Here is an 18,177-nt window from a genome sequence, read left to right on the forward strand (position 1 = left end):
TCATAATTTAGAGCAAAATTAGTCTGATTTTAGTAGTCATATTAACAGAGAAAAATGGTAAAAAGTATCAAATTAATCTAATAAATGATCACCTTCATGGATTTAGATGTGAAAAATGTTGCCTGACTTTTGAGGTGACATCCCAAGTTGACTGGGGGTGGGTGGGGGGAATATAAGCTAGTGTAGCTTAACTTCCAAAAGGCTTATGATAAATGTACCACATGAGACTCTCCTATACTTCAAATCAAATTGCGAGAGTAGATTGAAGGGACCACAGGTTCAAAGTAGTAAAAGGCACATTTAGAATTGATGTAGGAAATTCTTCACATGAAGAATGATTAACACACGGAACGGGCTCCTGGAAAGTGTAATGGAGGCAGCAGCCTCAGTTAAGTTCAAAGCCTCATTCCAGAACCAATTTTCTGCTACATTGTGGCATTGGGGTCTTTCTGGCTGGATGAAAACTAAGATAGAGTAAATGGCCTTCCTATTCTGTAATGATCCTGTGAAATCTGCCTTCGGGAGCCTCTATATCAACAAGAACAGGCAATGACAACGAGATCCAACACCGCCTCCAGTGCAGCCTTCGGCTGCCGGAGGAAAAGTGTTTGAAGACCAGGCCCTCAAAACTGCCACTAAGCTCATGGTCTATAGGGCTGTAGTAATACCCGCCCTCCTGTATGGCTGAGACATGGACCATGTACAGCAGACACCTCAAGTCGCTGGAGAAATATCACGAACTATGTCTCCGCAAGATCCTACAAATCCCCTGGGAGGACAGGCACACCAACATCAGCGTACTCGCCCAGGCCAACATCCCCAGCATTGAAGCACTGACCACACTCGTATATAAAAGTGACCTGCAATCTCAGTCTCCCTACAAAGTAGTTTATATTTGCAGATAACTCTAAGCTGTGCACTCTGAGGAAGCAGCTAAGACTTTAGCACCTGTGATGATCAGTGGCAAAGGCCAATTCTGACAAACGCAAGGTACTGTGTTTTGAAAGAAAAACAGAAGATGGACATACTCAGTGAGTGGGATGCAACTTGACAACGGGATAGTTAAAAGACCTAGGGGAAGGGGAGTATTTGACTCATTGCTCACCATACCTTAACCCTGTGATGCAGCAATAAACAAAGCAAGTAAGGTGCTAGTTTATATTGTCAAATCAGTTAAGTTCAAAGCATTGGAGGTCACACTAAAACTGCAGTGCTCTGGTCGGGTTGCAACTGGAGTACATTTTTGCTGCCACCTAAAGGGCCCTCTGGGTAATGCAGGGCAGAGCCATGAGGCTGATCTCTGGTAAGAGTTTGAGGGAATTACGATGGGATAGAGAGAGTAAATGGGAAAACCGAAACAGTACTTTCAGATATATCAGTGAAGCGACACATTGGTACAGGCAGGGCTGAGAGTTTAAAGTATTGCTTTACACAAAGGGCAGTCAACATGTGGAATGGGTTGCCCAGGAAGAGTGGTTGAAACCTGAAGACTGATTTAAGGGGAAGATGGTATAGTTGGTATTCTGGAGAAAAATAGATGAAATGGACTGAAGAGCCTTCATCCAAACCAATCTTGTGACGTGGAGCAGTGGGTTATAATCTCCGATGAGTGGAAATCAGTGACTCCAGTCACAGAGCAGCAATCTATCTGCATGTTGACTGTGTGAACATCTTTCCATTGCACTTTTAATGGCATCCCTTCCAGTTGACTTTTCAGAAACCGTCTGTCTGCAATAGCAGCCGCCTTTGTGACATATGCAAACCAATTCAGGCTACACTTAAAACCTGGTGAAGCAGAGAATTTGTATGCTGTGACTGGAAGCGTTTCAGATCAATATTGAGAATCTAGCAATATCAAGTTGGTCAATCGTCTGCTTCCTGATGTGAGATAGTGTGCTGGCAACCAAAATTTCATTAATTAAAAGGGATTCACTCAGTGCACAAATCCAAGACTCAAACAAATGGTGAGAAAGCTGTTGAAAATGAGAAGAAAACAATTGTTTCTTAAAGTAATAGCTATGTCCGTATTTCTTTGAAGGATTGTAGGAAAATTTAAATGTGTGGTATGAGTATTGTTGAATTTTAAAAAAATTTGTTCTGGGAGGTGGGCATCGCTGGCAAGGCCAGCATTTATTGCCCATCTCTAATTGCTCTTGAGAAGTTGGTGGCGTATAACTTGGAGGGAAACTTGCAGGTTATGATGTTCCAATGTGCCTGCTGCCCTTGTCCTTCTAGTTGGTAGAGGTCGCTGGTTTGGGAGGTACTGCTGAAGAAGCTGTGGTGAGTTGCTGCAGTAATATCTTGTAGATGGTGTGCACTGTAGGTGGTAGAGGGAGTGAATGTTGAAAGTGGTGGATGGGGTGCCAATCAAGCGGGCTCCTTTGTCCTGGATGGCATCGAGCTTCTTAAGTGTTGCAACTGGAGAGTATTCCATCACACTCCTGACTTGTGCCTTGTAGATGGTGGAAAGGCTTTATGGAATTCGGAGGTGAGACACTTGCTGCAGAATACCCAGCCTCTGACCTGCTCTTGTCGCCACAGTATTTATGTGGCTGGTCCAGTTAAGTTTCTGGTCAATGGTGACCCTCCACAGGATATTGATGCTGGGGGATTTGGTGATGGTAATGCCATTGAATATCAAGGTAAGGTAGTTAGACTATCACTTGTTGGTGATGGTCATTGCCTGTCACTTGTGTGGCGCGAATGTTACTTGCCACTTATCAGCCTAAGCCTGAATGTCATCCAGGTCTTGCTGCATGGGGAAGTTGCGAATGGAACTGAACACTGCAATCATCCACAAACATCCCCACTTCTGACCTTTTATGATGGAGGGAAGATAATTTAATGAAGATGGTTGGGCCTAGGAAACTACCCTGAGGAACTCCTACAGCAATGTCCTGGGGCTGGGATGATTGATCTCCAACAACCACAGCCATCTTCCTTTGTGCTAGGGGAGCTTTTCCCTTGATTTCCATTGACTTCCGTTTTATTAGGGCTCCTTGGTGCAACACTCTGCCAAATGCTGCCTTGATGTCAAGGGCAGTTGCTCACCCCTCACCTCTGGAATTCAGCTAATTTGTCCATGTTTGGAGCAAGGCTGTAATGAGGTCTGCAGCCGAGTGGTCCTGGCGGAACCCAAACTGAGTATTGGTGAGTAAGTGCCGCTTGATAACGCTGTTGACGACACCTTCCATCACTTTGTTATTGATGGGGCGGTAATTGGCCGGATTGGATTTGTCCTGCTTTTTGTGGATAGGACATACCTGGGCAATTTTCCACATTATCTGGTAGATGCCAGTGTTGTAGTTGTACTGGAACTACAACAGGCAGGTCGGTGCCATAAAAGGAGTGGCGAGAGGTGGCCCGGGAGCAGCATGGAGGCCCCTTCAGGAAGCTGCGCGAGCTGGTGTAGGAGGGCGATGGCAGCGAAGAGTGACATCAGCAAGGTCCAGGTCGGTGACTGGAGCGTGGGCAGATACAGTAGGAGTGGCGAGGTCGGGGCGAAGGAGCCGAGAGAGACTCTGGAGGGATGTGATCGGGGCCCAGGGGCAGCATAGGCCAGCCCACACTGCGATATGTGTGCGCACTAGGTCCGTGCAGCAGAGCAGGCCTCCAGTTGTCTTGGGTAATCCTTGCCACTAGACCAAGACTTAGCTCTGTTAAGCCCATGTGGTGGCTGGTGTGCAGCGGCCATCACACTTTTTTTTTAAATCCACGTACAGGCATCTTCCACCCTTGAGGATGTCGTTTGGGTTTGTCTTCGAAACACCTGTGAACTCATCCTTTTTTTTTGGCGTGGAAACAAGTCATTCTTTTGAAGAACTGCCTATGATGATGATGATGTACTGGAACAGCTTGGCTACAGGCGCAGTTAGTTCTGGAGCACAAGTCTTCAGCACAACAGCTGGGATGTTGTCGGGGCCCATAGCCTTTGCTGTATGCAGTGTGCTCAGCCCTTTCTTGATATTACGTGGAGTGAATCGAATTGGTTGAAGACTGGCTTCTGTGATTGTGGGGCCCTCAGGAGGAGGCTGATCTGGATCATCCATTCTGCACTTCTGGCTGAAGATAGTTGTAAACGCTCCAGCCTTGTCTTTTGCACTTGCGTGCTGAGCTCTGCCATCATTGAGGATGGGGATCTTCATGAAGCCTCCTCTTGTTAGTTGTTTAATTGTATCCACCATTAGTTAGGTTATGTTTTAAATGAAATAAAATACTGTTAACTGCTTAGTTTTACAGTATACAACTAACAAAGTCAATGGACAGAGAAGTGCAGGAGCTATCCTACAATATATGCACCATGATTAGTTTTCCAATCATGGAATTCAATCCCAATTATATTAAATGCAGATGACAGCACATTTCCAAACAGTGTTCTTGCATGTACTGCAGGAATCCTGTATCCCCATGAAATCTAAAAATAACACTCATAGGAGTTCAGATGGCACAAACCAGTTAATTGTCCACCTCATTAAATTGGGTAAGTTCTTCCTATGGATCTCGTAAACCATTTTATCAGTTCCCCATGACTTCTACATTCGTTTCCGACTGCTAATAGGTTAATCTACCTACATTATCTATTTAGTGATCTTGGCATCCCAGTTGTTCTGTTGGTCTTTAATGACTCCAACTTGAGTTATTTGATATCAAATGGCCATTCCAATCCTAATTGTTGCATAAATAAGAATGGAAGACTTCATCAGTTCTCTGGAGCATTTCCGAGACTGATTTACATAATTGTGGTGGAGGTGGAGTTGTCCGGCTGATCATGTTGAAGATTAATGTATTTGTTCAGTTAAATAACCTCTGATCAGTAGAGCTATGTGTTTTGAATGAACAATTGGCATTGAATGGCTTAAGAGCTCCCCAACTGCATTGTAGATTGAAGAGTTAAACTCTTGTTGGGATTAAACCAATTTACTATTCCTACAAATGAATAAATAAATTGCCTTGATCCCCACATGCCGTCTAACAGCCTGGAGATCTTTTGTGGCTCCATTGAGTGGAACATGGGGACATAGGAATTGTTAGATTGAAAAATGACCCAAGGAACACCTAGTTTGCCTTCCACCATCCTGGTAGTTGCATGATGCAATGAAAATAAAGTTGTTGACTAATCATAGCAATCAATCTCTAGCAATTCTACAACAGACCCTGCCAGACATGATGCGAGGGAAACCACAGTGGTGGAGAGCTTTGGGGGACCATGGGTTCAAAGTCACCAGTTCCTCCCAAGCATACCACTTGTCATGTCTCAAAATACTCACTGTATCCCAAAATGTTAACTTTGCACCGAGTCTTAATTCTGCCAAAATTGATGGATGGATTGTGATACTCTCGTCTTCCCATCAGTAATTTGGCAACCCAGCCCAGACTGAGACACTCCTGAGGGTATGTGTTGGTGTGCATAGATTACCAGAAGTATGTTGTTCCCTCCACGTCTTTAGAAGATTTCCAGCTGAGTGTGCTTTAGACGCTGCTCATTCATTTCCCCTCATCACACTTGTAAATATTGTACAATTTCCTGTAAATCCAGAGTGAATTTCTTTTCTCGAGCAAAAGCAGGCAATTGAAAGAGAGCCCTTTGTGTAGTTGTTTAACCTTTACCTGCTGCATTTCAGTCATCTGTCAAAGTATTTATATCCACTTTGGAAGCCTTAAAGTCTGAGTATTCTGTTATCGGTGCCAATTGTTATAGACAGGAGGATAAGATACTGGACCTCTTTAAATTCTAGAAAGTAGTAGATTCATACTATTAGACATGCTTTTGTTCTGATTCTACTTTTTTTGTCATATATATAATTTAATAATTTGTATATAGATAGAAACAACAGTAGATCATTCAGCCCATTGAATCTTGTGCTATGATGTTAGCCAAGCCGAGTTTTGCAACAGAGGTGAGTTTTGCTCGGCGACATCAGGATGTTGGTGCTGGGAATAGAACATTTGGAGTATATGACTAACTATTGTGCATCATCGTTTCAGCTGCTCTGGACAAAGGTGATGATAGAAAACTTGGCAAAAGACCAACCTTGACTAGTTCTCAGGTAAGATGATGTCAACTTAATGTAATTCATTATCAACAAAGCCTCTATTATTTTCTTGGATATGCAATTTCTGAACTGGACCTGACAATATACTGTCTTATATTTTCAAGTTACAAATATATGCAGGATTAACTTAAAACTGTGGTTGTGATTCCAAAATTGTAAATTCTTAATTTACATAATGAAGTGAATATAATTTTCTTTCACTAATTTTTAAGTAGAGTATCACTTACAAATATATTCTTGTTCGTGGGGCTCGCTATACTTTAACTTTGCATCTCCTCGCAGCATAAACGTCCCCTGAATAATCCTTCTACCTCTGATGTGGCGGAGCAAGTCAGTAGAAAGAAGCTACAGTCAACAAATACAACCGTATCTAAAAGTCACTTTCCTGCTGTTTCAAAAATGAAGTCTGAAGGATTGGGAGCATCGGTGCATACAGCAAACGGACGACTGTCAGCCAGTGCTTCGAGGAAAGATGAAGCAAAAGGAAAGGACATTAAAAAAGCAAATGACAAAACAGCAAAAGGCGGGAAAGCCAATGAAAAAACTACTTTCACAAAGACCAACACTCCTGCAAAATCTAGACTCGAGGCCAAGACAAAAGGTGAGAGCGTGGTCAGTAAAGGGAAAGGGCGCTCGGACAGTTTGTCTTGTCAGATAGGTTCTGCAATGGGCAGCAAAGAGGCCGGTGGGCTGGATGGAAAATCAAACACGGGCGCCCGACCCAAAGTGTCTCACAGTTTTCCTGGTATGCAAGCCAAGTCGGGAAAACCGGTGAAGAAAACTGTTCAACCGCAACCAGAATTATCGCAGGCAGAGAAAAATGGGAACCAGTGTAACTCTGACCAGCTGGAACTTTCAAGCAAGGGCGCTACTGTGGGCATGGGTGGACGTACCAGTGGCTTGCACGAGGGGGATGCAGTGAGTGAAAGAAACAATCGTGGCAAGAAAATGGCATCTGTCAATGTTCCTGTTGAAAGTGCTGCACAAGAGACTGCAAAGAGCTCAGTTAGCCAGAAGGTTTACACTGCAGGTTTGTACAGCTTAATCATTCTTTCTTCCATCCTCCTATTTCTCTCTCTCCACAATCTGTACTGCCACCCTATAGCAAGATGGTGAGAATGTCCTAAGCTGTCAACTGGCACCGTAGCTGCCGCAAGGTTGTCTGCATCTATGAAAAGTACTTGTGGCAAGGCATGCTTGGTCCACTACTTTGTTTTATTTTTATTGTTTCCTTCCCCCCACCCCTCCCCCCCCACACACACAAGTCTTTCACTTAATAGTATGCTCTGCCCATTATCCAGAGTGCTCGGTCTGCAAATAAGCTGATTTAAGTGAGAGATGAGGTTTTAACTTCAGTTCCTCAATAAGGAGTCCAAGGCCACCACCTTGTTATTTTTACACCTGTCTTCAAGGGCTGAAATAAAAGAACTAGTATAAAGTAATTCATAATGTAAAATCAGGATGATACCAGAAATGCAAGGGTAGACCTATCCAAAAATCATGAACAGGCTGGGTCTCTTTCCTCTGGGGGGGGGGGGGGGACGACCTGAGGGGGTGATCTAACAGAGGTCTTTAAAATTATGAATGGTTTTGATGAGTGGATACAAAGAGAATGTTTCCACTTGTGGGGAAGCGCATAACTCCAGGCCATCAATACAAGATAGTCACCAAGAAATCCAATAGAGAATTCAGAAGAAACTTCTTTACCGAAAGAGTGATGAGAATGTGGAACTTGCTATCACGGAGTGGTTGAAGTAAATAGTATCGATGCATTTAAGGGGAGGCTAGACAAACACACGAGGGAGAAGAGAATAGAGTTATGCTGATAGATTTAAATGAGGAAAGACTAGAGGAGGCTCGAATGGAGCATAAACTCTGGTTGGGCCGTATGGACTGTTTCTGTGCTGTATATCCTATGTAATACTATATAATTGCATCATTGCAATTTTAAACTGCTGCAATTGCTCAGGATGCAGGTCATTGCCCAACAAGGTTAGCCAGTGAGATTTTTTTTCTCCCTCCCACCTGCCCCCCTCCTGCACGGGCATACATGCACATGCTTACTTTTTCCATCTGCCTTCACAAAGATGCACACTAGTTAACCTGAAGACCAGCACCAGTGTTCTTCATTTCAGTGGCCTGCTCTTTTAGTTTATGTTCCAGAGGTGAAACTAAATTTGGTAACTGCAAGCAATTGTACACTTAAATATAATTTTTTTTTTACTACTTTGCAGTTAGTAGATCAGCAAGCATCGTGAAAGCAACAAAGACACCTACTACATCAATGAAAACCAATAGACCTGGTTCTAATAGGTGAGCAATGGTTTCCATGTGTGAATGTAAATCACTACATAGCATTTCTTTCCTTCCTCTCTCCCTCACTGCTTTGATAGAATCTTTTGAAGATGTTCAAAAGTTGCTGCTGTGAGGAATGTTGCATTAGTTAATAGTATTGCAATTTTAGGAATCCAAACACTTGGGATCATAAAATGTTACATCACAGAAACAAGCCATCAAATCTGCATTGGTCTACCATACTTGAACACCATGGTAAAGTAGAAACACACACATCTCAAATGATTACAGCACAATAGAACTTTACATGTAAATATTAACAATAAAATTTATTCATTGCACTATCTGACTGCTGTAAATTATTAAAAACCTTTTATTAGGCCAGATTCAGGTATGTAAACTGAATCTGATTTGTTGTAGTTATGGTGCCCTCTGCTGGATTGCTGTAATTCATTTAATTAGGATTCAGATAACTTGTGAACACTGGCTCTGATGTTGCGGTAGAAGTAACGATGAGGCTATCACTCTCATTGTTGCTGAAGTGTAAATTGGATAGCAAATTTTGGTGACCACACTTGCTCAGTTAAATGCGGAAATCAGGAAGTCTCTGTCCAAGTTGCCCTGCTCCTTCAGAAGCTTTGCTATAACAGTATCTTGCTAAGAGACTGCATTGAAACACATGAAAGGCAGGAATTTGCAGTACTTGTGTGATCAATACCCGCTAAGCATTCCAGAAAAAGTTAGAACTTGTTCATTCCATTGTAAGTAAATTTTTAACGGCATGATGAGTCTTAATTACTGTCAAACAACCTCCCTGGCATTGAAAATTAACTTTTACAAGTGTGGAGTCTCATTCCTTCAGATTTTAATTAATATTGGAGATTTAAAAACATTAAAAATCTAAATTTTTTTTGGAAACTTTTTCTTTTGTTTTTCATCTCTCTCTCTCTCTCTCTCGCTCTCTCTCAATCCTATATTTTCCTATGTGATTCGGCATTGAATTAACTATTCTAACTGACACTTCCTGGTTCAGACTCTGTGTGCCTCAGTAAGAATTCTTCAATCTGATTGGTTAAGGTGCAAAGTTGCTTGCCCTGTTCATACAGGTCCCAGATCCCCTGTGGAGGGTGTTGTGCCGAAATGACTTTCTAATCACAGCAAGTTCTAGTGCAGTAATGAACGGCTGGCGCCACTCGTACGCCGCTAACTGCAAAATCTGGATCAATCAAATGAATGACCAATTTCATTTTGATAGTGGAAATGCTTGCTTTTTAAAAAAAATTCTGACTAAATGTCATATTTAACAGATCTGAGAAACTAACTTGCCTAAACCTGAATAGGTGTGGACTCTACTCAAACACATTGTTGATGATCTTCGTTTATAACAGACCTTTATCAAAATACACAGTAGTAAATGGTTTTAAGTTCAAAATTCCATGGAAGGGAATTTTTACTCTGCAGCAACAGTGAACAAACTCCCAAAACTTCTCCACTCTTGAACTGAATGCGTGTCTCAGTAAATTGATTATTTTGCAAGATAACTTGCATTAATGTAACTCCTTTTAATGTTGACAAAAATGGACACCGAACCAAAGAACGAGCTATTGAGAGATGACCAAAAGCTTAGTCAAAGATGCATGTTTTAAGGAAGAGTGGGAGATGTTGGAGGTGGAACGGTTTACGGAGGGAATTCCAGAGTGTGGGGCCTAAATGACTGAAGGCATGGACCCCAATTATGGGGTGAAGGGATTAGGGATACAGCAGGAGCTGGAGTCAGAGGAACTGAGAAATGGGGAAGATATAGGGCTGGGGGAAGATTAGAGCGATAGGTAGGGACGAGGCTGTGAAAGGATTCATTCACAAATTAGAGAATTTTAAATTGGTAATTTGGAGGGATGGGTGTGTGCATATGTCAGGAGGGCAGGGGTGATGTGTGAGCACGACTTGGTGCAATATCGGATACAAGCTAGCAGAGTTTTGGATAAGCTAAAGTTTAGAGTGTGGAGGATGGGAGGCTGAGCAGGCGGGCATGGGAATAGTTGAGTCTGGAGTTGACAGACAAGTATGAGGGTTTCAGCGGCAGATGAGGTGGGCAGTGTTATGGAGGTGGAAGTAGGTGTTTGTCACGGAGAGGATCTGGGATTGAATAGGATGCCAATGTTGCCAACCGTCTGCTTCAACCTGGGACAATAGCCGGGAAAGGGGTCAAACTTGGTATCGAGGGGGCTGCAAACTATGAGTTTGGTCTTCTGGTTGTTTAATTGGAGGAAATGGAGGCTTGTTCAGGACTGGATATTGACTGAGCAGTCTGACAACACATCGGCTGGAGAGAGAGCGAAATGGTGCAGAGGTCGAGTTGCAAAGGCTGTCATCGGCATACCTGGGGAAGCTGGCCTCCAATTCTGAGGATGATGTTGCTAAGGGATAGGTTGCAGTCAAGGACAGATCCTGTCAAGTAATTGATATGGGGGCAGGAGGAGAAGCCATTGCTGGAGATGCTCCGCCTACAATTGCATGGGTTAGCGTCGAACCGAGTGTGCACAGCCATATTGCGCTGGTCAGTAGAGGAGAGACGTTGGAGGAAGATGCTGTGGCTGACCATGTCAAAGGCTGCAGAGATATCGAGGAGGGCATGGAGGGATAATGCACCACGACCACCGTCAGAGGATGTAATTTGTAACTATGATTAGATCTGTTTCAGTGTTGTGCGGGGAGAGATTCAAACGTGGAGCTTCCCGAGCTATAGTATTTTGGAATGTGCCCTATAGGCACCTGGGAGATTAAATTCAAGACTTAAAACACAATTGGCTAAATTATTTAGTTCAAATAGTAGCTGCCACCATTTTAGGAGGAAAAATCTGCAGGGAGTGACTGAGGCACATCTGGTAACTAGCAGCCTATTATAACTTTTATTGTGATGTCGCATATTGAAGATGCAATACATTGTTCTTTTAGAGTAGTGGAATGTGGACATGGGCTCCTGATTTTTTTTTTTCTCTTCCCCCGCCCCCACCCAAACATGGTAAGTTCCCAATCTTAAATGTGGTTCCGAGGAAAGAGCCAAGTGGAGGCCAGGCAGAAACCGGCGGGGGTGGAGGGGAGGAAATAGATTGTCGTGATTCTCCAAGGTGGTCTGCATTACCCGAGTAACTGCCATTTTTGAAGCGTTTAAGAACATAAGGAGCAGGCCATTCGGCACCTCGAGCCTGCTCCACTATTCAATAAGATCATGACTGATCTTCTACCTCAGCTCCACTTTCTTGCACTATCCCCATATCCCTTGATTTCCTTGATATACAAAAATCTATTGATCTTTGTCTCGAATATACTCAAAGATTGAGCCTCCACAGACCACCTAGGGTAGAGAATTTCAAAGATTCACCACCCTCTGAGTGGAGAAATGTTTCCTCACCTCCTAAATGGCCAACCCCTTATTCTGAGACTGTGACTCCCTGGTTCTAGACTCCCCAGCCAGGGGAAACATCTACCCTGTCAAGCCCTGTAGGAATTTTGTATGTTTCAATGAGATCACCTCTCATTCTTCTAAACTCTAGAGAATATAGGCCTGGTCCAGGAATCAGTCTGGTGAACCTTTGATGCACTCCTTCCGTGGCAAGTCTGTCCTTCCTTAGGTAAGGAGACCAAAACTCTATACAATACTCCATGTGGTCTCACCAGGGTCCTATATAATTACATTAAGACATCTTTACTCTTGTATTTAAATCCTCTTGTGATAAAGGTCAACATACTATTTGCTTGCTGTACCTGCATGTTAACTTTCAGTGATTCATTTACAAGGACACCTAGGTCCCTCTGAACACCAGTATTTTGCTTCTTCCGTGAAGACAGACACAAAGCATTTGTTTAATTTCTCTGCCATTTCCTTATTCCCCATTATAATTTCTCTTGTCTCCGCCTGCAAGGGACCCACATTTATTTTCGCTAATCTTTTCCTTTTTACCTACCTATAGAAGCTTTTACAGTCTCTTTATGTCTCACTCATTTACTCTCCTGTTCTCCCTTTCTTTTAAATTTCATGGTCCTCTTTTGCTGAATTCTAAAATCATCACAATCCTGAGGCTTACATCTCTTTTGGCAACATTATAAACCTCTTCCTTTGATCTGATACTATCCTTAACTTCTCTTAGCCACAGTTGGACCACTTTTCCTTTGGGGTTTTTATGCATTAAAGGAAAGTATATTTGTTGTAAATTATGTATTCTTTAAATGCTTGCCATTGCTTGTCTACCATCATATCTTTTAATGTAATTTCCCAATCTACCTTAGCCAACTCGCCCCTCATACCTATGTAATTTGCTTTGTTTAGATTTAAGACCCTAGTTTTGGATTTAACTAAATCACTTTCAAATTTAGAATTTTATATTATCCCATTATGGTCACTCTTCCCTAAAGGCCCCTTTACTACAAGGTTATTAATTAATCCTTTCTCATATTGCACAATACTAGATTTAAAATAGCCTGTTCCCTCGTTGGTTCCTCAACATACTGATCTAGAAAACGATCTTGTATACATTCCATGAATTCGTCCTCCACACTATTGCTGTAAATTTGGTTTGTCCAATCTATATGTAGATTAAAGTCTCCCATAATTACTGCATTGCCCTTGTTCCATGTGCCTCTAATTTCCTGATTTATACTCTGCCCTACATTACCACTACTGTTTGGGGGCCGATAAACTACTCCCATCAATGTTTTCTGCCCTTTGCTGTTTCTTTGCTCCATCCAAACTGATTCTACTACTTGATTTTTGAAGCGAAGATCCTTTCTCTGTACTGTCTTTATCCCATCCTTTTATTGTCAGGGTTACCCCTCTTCCTTTTCCATTTTGCCTATCTCTCCTAAAAGTTAGGTATCCTGGAATATTTAGTTCCCAACCTTGGTCACTTTGCAACTGCAGCTTTGTAATGGCTATTAGATCAAACCTATTTACCCAAAACTCTGCTCTTCTCTAGAGCCTTGACATTTCTCTTGCTTTTAAATTTATTCTTTCCTGAATCCTCCCACCCCCCCATTCATTAGTTTATAGCCCAATCTAATGCCCTAGTTACTCGATTCACCAGGACACTGGTTCCAGCCCGGTTTAAGTGCAGCCCGTCCCAATGGAACAGCTCCCTCTTCCCCATTACTAGTGCCAATATTCCATGAAGCAAAACCCCTGTCTCCCCCACCACTCTTTGAGCCATGCATTTAACCTTCTAATCTGCTTATCCCTATACCAATTGTCGCGTGACTCGGGTAACAATCCAGAGATTATTACCTTTTTGAGGTTCTGCTTTTAATTTGGACCCCAACTCAAACTCAACCTCATTTTGTAGTTCTACCTATGTTGGTGGTTCCTACATGGACCACGACAGCTGGATGCTCCGCCTCCCACTCCAGGTTCTTCTCCAGCCATGAGGAGATGTCTTTAATCCTGGCACCGGACAGGAAGGCAACACAACTTTCGGAACTTCCAGTCGCGGCTGCAGAGAACCGTATCTATCTCTGACTGACTATACTGTCCTCTACCACAACTACATTCCCTTTCACTCCCCTCACATGAATGGCCTCCTGCAGCATGGTGCCATGGTCGGCTTGCTCATCCATGCTACAGGCTTTCCCTCATCTACATAGGCAGCAAGAACTTCATACCTTTTACATAAGAACATAAGAAATAGGAGCAGGAGTGGGCCATACGGCCCCTCGAGCCTGCTCCGCCATTTAATATGATCACAGCTGATCCGATCATGGACTCGGGTCCACCTCCCTGCCCGCTCCCCATAACCCCTTATCCCCTTATCGTTTAAGAAACTGTCTATTTCTGTCTTAAATTTATTCAATGTCCCAGCTTCCACAGCTCTTTGAGGCAGCGAATTTCACAGATTTACAACCCTCAGAAGAAATTTCTCCTCATCTCAGTTTTAAATGGGCAGCCTCTTATTTTAAGATTATGCCCTCTAGTTCTAGTCTTCCCCCATCAGCGGAAACATCATCTCTGCAGAGGCCCAAACTACATGACCTTTCCTCATAAGTCAACCCCCTCAACTCCGGAATCAACCTAGTGAACCTTCTCTGAACTGCCTCCAAAGCAAGTATATCCTTTTGTAAATATGGAAACCAAACTGCACTCTGGATTCCAGGTATGGCCTCACCCTGTATAACTGTAGCAAGACTTCCCTGTTTTTATACTCCATCCCCTTTGCAATAAAGGCCAAGATTCCATTGGTCTTTCTGCTCACTTGCTGTACCTGCATACTATCCTTTCGTGTTTCATGCACAACTACCCCCAGGTCCCGCTGTACTGCAGCACTTTACAATCTTTCTCCATTTAAATAATAACTTGCTCTTTGATTTTTTTTTCTGCCAAAGTGCATGATCTCACACTTTCCAACATTATACTCAATCTGCCAAATTTTTGCCCACTCACTTAGCCTGTCCTTTTGCAGATTTTTTGTGTCCTCCTCACACATTGCTTTTCCTCCCATCTTTATCGCTGGCAAACTTGACTACGTTACACTCAGTTCCTTCTTCCAAGTCGTTAATATAGATTGTAAATAGTTGGGGTCCCAGCACTGATCCCTTTGGCACCCCACTAGTTACTGACTGCCAACCAGAGCATGAACCATTTATCCCGACTATGTTTTCTGTTAGTTAGCCAATCCTCTATCCATGCTAATATATTATCCTCAACCCTGTGAACTTTTATCTTGTGCCGTAACCTTTTATGTGGCATCTTGTCAAATGCTTTTTGGAAGTTTGGATAAGGACAAATGCTGAGGCTCCTCCAGCACTGCACCTGGTGTCCCCTTACCTGCCTGAGTTGCAGTCATACCACTGTACCACTACCTAACCTAAGGGTGATTGCCTCCTGGATCAAAGTGTCCAGGTAACTTTCCCCCTCCCTGATGCACCTCAATGTCGGTATCTCAGACTCCAGCACAACAACTCAGCTGAAGTTGCTCAAAATGCAGGCACTTGCTGCAAACGTGGTTGTCCGGGATCACAGTGCCCCGGATGCCCACGAGTGCCTGGGGAGCCAGTGTCACCTGCGGCCTAGTCCTTACCCTCGTCTCCCTCCTCCACCTGGTTGGCCCAGCCGGCTTGGAGTCAAAATCCATGGCACACGTCAGCCGAGCACAGCCGCACTGCGACCAGAGAGAGAGAGAGAGAGAGAGCGAGAGAGAGTGAGAGAGATGCCATGCAGCAGAGTTGGTCCCTAGTTGTCTTGGTTAGTCCTTGCCACTGGCCCAAGACCTAGCTCTGTCAGGCCCGTGCAGTGGCTGTTGTGCAATGGTCACCATGCATGTTTTTTTTTTTTAAATCCATGCACAGGCATCTTCCACCCTTCGGGAACTGGAATATTAGGTCCTTCATTGAAACACTTGTGAACTCATCCCTTTTTGGCATGGAAGCAAGTCATCCTCGATACGAGGGACCGTCTATGATGATGCACTCCACAAACTCTCACATGCTGCAGTTACGGCACACCACCTGCACTGCCATCCCTGTATGACCTTGTTCGATTTAATTAAATTTGTATTTAACTTAATTTACAGTTTCGTTTCTTGACTACTTAATTGATTAGATTCTGAGCAATAAAATTAATTATCTGCCTGTAACACACAAGTAGTGTTGGCAAAAAGCAACAATTTCCCCCTCTTCTCCGAATGCCCACTCTTTCCAGATTCCCAAATAAAACACTGTTTAATCCTGCTCTGTGCAGACCGCTCCATGCTCTGCAGACCTGTACTATAGCAGCCTCCTCCAACTTACAAGTGATGACTCAGCTTCCCTGCTCCCAGTCAAGACAAGACAAATGCTCAGAACTGACAGTTAAGTGCCACTGGCAGACAGCTTCTGCTAACTACAGTTTTTTTTTAAAGTTCTAAGTTTAAAACAATGTTAAACTAAATGTCACTATTTAGAGCTTCTACTTACCAGAAATTCCCACTCTTTCCAAATTCCCAAATAAAACACTGTTTAATTGCAGTCCGTTTAATCCCACACTGTGCAGGCCAATTCATGGTACCTGTTTGGAGTTCTAGAAACAATATGGCGTTCATTGGGAGCACTATCCCAGAGAGAGAGGAGACTCTCGTAAATTACAGTAGGGTTAGTAGGTCTGCCAGGTGCCAATACAAGCAGATGCCGTAGACTAACTTCCTCCTGAAAGGATTTTGAATTCTTTATTATATAACAAAAATAGGTGCAGCTCCCCCACTGGCATAAAGGAACTGCACCAAATGATGTGGCCTTGACTCAAAACGGACCAAAGAAAGGTGGTAGATTCAGTTTGCGGCCAGAGTTGAGCTCGCTGATTTCAACACGTGTTATGGTGATGCCGCATTTGCCCTGGAAAGAATTGGCTACGGTTTTTGATCACTCTCTCCAATTGCCCCTGTGGAAAATGGATGGATGGCAGATGAAAACTGGATCGCCTCAGCTGTGATGCTCTGTGTGCTACCTCATTATGGCCATTGGTGTAAGGTTGTAGAAGGCTACTGCTGCCATGCTCCAGTGGCTCTAAGTTTATAGATTTCTTTTCAATACAAAATTGAAATATAAATTCTAATGAATTGTCAGGTTTAACTCACAAGCAAACCTTTGAAATCTTCAACAGAATTTTTTACAAGATTGAAACTAACTTCTATAATTCACACGTTACTTTCATTGATTGGGTTGCATATTCCCAGTCAGTATTGTTGGTTTGGCCTCTGTAAACAACCATGTTTTTCCTAAGTATTTACAGCACAGGAACAGGCCATTCAACCCAACAGGTCTATGCCAGTTTATATCATAACTGTTGTTTAAATCTAGGATCCAAAAGTACTCTCACTGATGAATCAAATTGATTTGCAATGGCAAATAAAACCTTAGTTTGAAGCTTTGCCAAAGTGGGTGGAAGGTTATATGCATTTCATTGTGGGATTGTGATGGATTGTTGCGTTTATAGCTAATGCTGTTTCACAGTCATAAAATTGAATATGGAATGACTTGTTTGTGTCTTTGATAGTGTGCCAAACAAACAGAAGGCACAAAGTAGAGTTGAAGGGATGCCACAGGCTCATGTGAAGAAAACCTGGAGTAGCAGCAATAACTCATCTGTTCATCCAAGAACAAAGAGTGCATCTGGGGCAGCAGTCAAAGTTAAAGGTACTACTAACATCCCATAGTTTTTAAAATTTTTGTATGATGGACATTATAAAATAAGTAGCAATTTCAAAATCTACTTCACAATTCTGCATATTCATTAGGACTTTTGTGAGGAGAACTTGATTATTGTCAATATAACCTATTGATGGGTGCTTTGTAATAAGTGTCCTAATGGGGTAGAGGAGCAGAGAGATATCTGGGGGTACAGATACACTAAATGTAGTGACACAGGTTAATAAGGCTATTTTTTTTTTTAAACTAAGTACTGGGTTCACTTCTAGAGGGATAGAATTGAAAAACAGAGGGGTTTGTAAACTTGTATAGAACTTTGGTTAGACCACTCTTGGAGTACTGTAAATAGTTCTGGTCTCCATATAAAAAAGGATAGAGGCACTGGAGAAAGTTCAAAATGATTTACTAAGATGATACCAGAACTGAGCGATTACACCGATTGGGAAAGATTGAACAGATTGGAGTTCTTTTGACTGAGAGGTGACCTGATGACGGTCTTTAAGGTTATGATGACAGGATTTGCTAGGGTAGACACACACAAGACGATTCCACTTGCAATGGAGACTAGAACTCGAGGCCATAAATATAAGATTACCACTAATAATCGGCTGTTCAGAAGAATCATCTTTACCCATAGTGGTTAGAATGTGGAACTCGGTACCAC

The 18,177-nt window shown here is 42.8% G+C and overlaps 1 protein-coding gene across 4 annotated transcripts in view; it reads left to right on the top strand.

Annotated features, from left to right (window-relative positions):
• The window catches only part of btbd8 (BTB domain containing 8), a 94,583-nt gene that overhangs the window by 71,041 nt on the left and 5,365 nt on the right, over nucleotides 1-18,177 (top strand). For all 4 annotated transcript variants that reach the window (XM_070886597.1, XM_070886595.1, XM_070886599.1 and 1 more), the window contains exons 14-17: nucleotides 5,986-6,047; nucleotides 6,336-7,083; nucleotides 8,288-8,366; nucleotides 17,362-17,501. In XM_070886597.1, coding sequence (XP_070742698.1) covers nucleotides 5,986-6,047; nucleotides 6,336-7,083; nucleotides 8,288-8,366; nucleotides 17,362-17,501 — 1,029 coding nt within the window. The remainder of the gene's footprint in view (nucleotides 1-5,985; nucleotides 6,048-6,335; nucleotides 7,084-8,287; nucleotides 8,367-17,361; nucleotides 17,502-18,177) is intronic.

This window comes from Pristiophorus japonicus, chromosome 8 (assembly GCF_044704955.1).
Source record: "Pristiophorus japonicus isolate sPriJap1 chromosome 8, sPriJap1.hap1, whole genome shotgun sequence".
Lineage (NCBI taxonomy): Eukaryota > Metazoa > Chordata > Chondrichthyes > Pristiophoridae > Pristiophorus > Pristiophorus japonicus.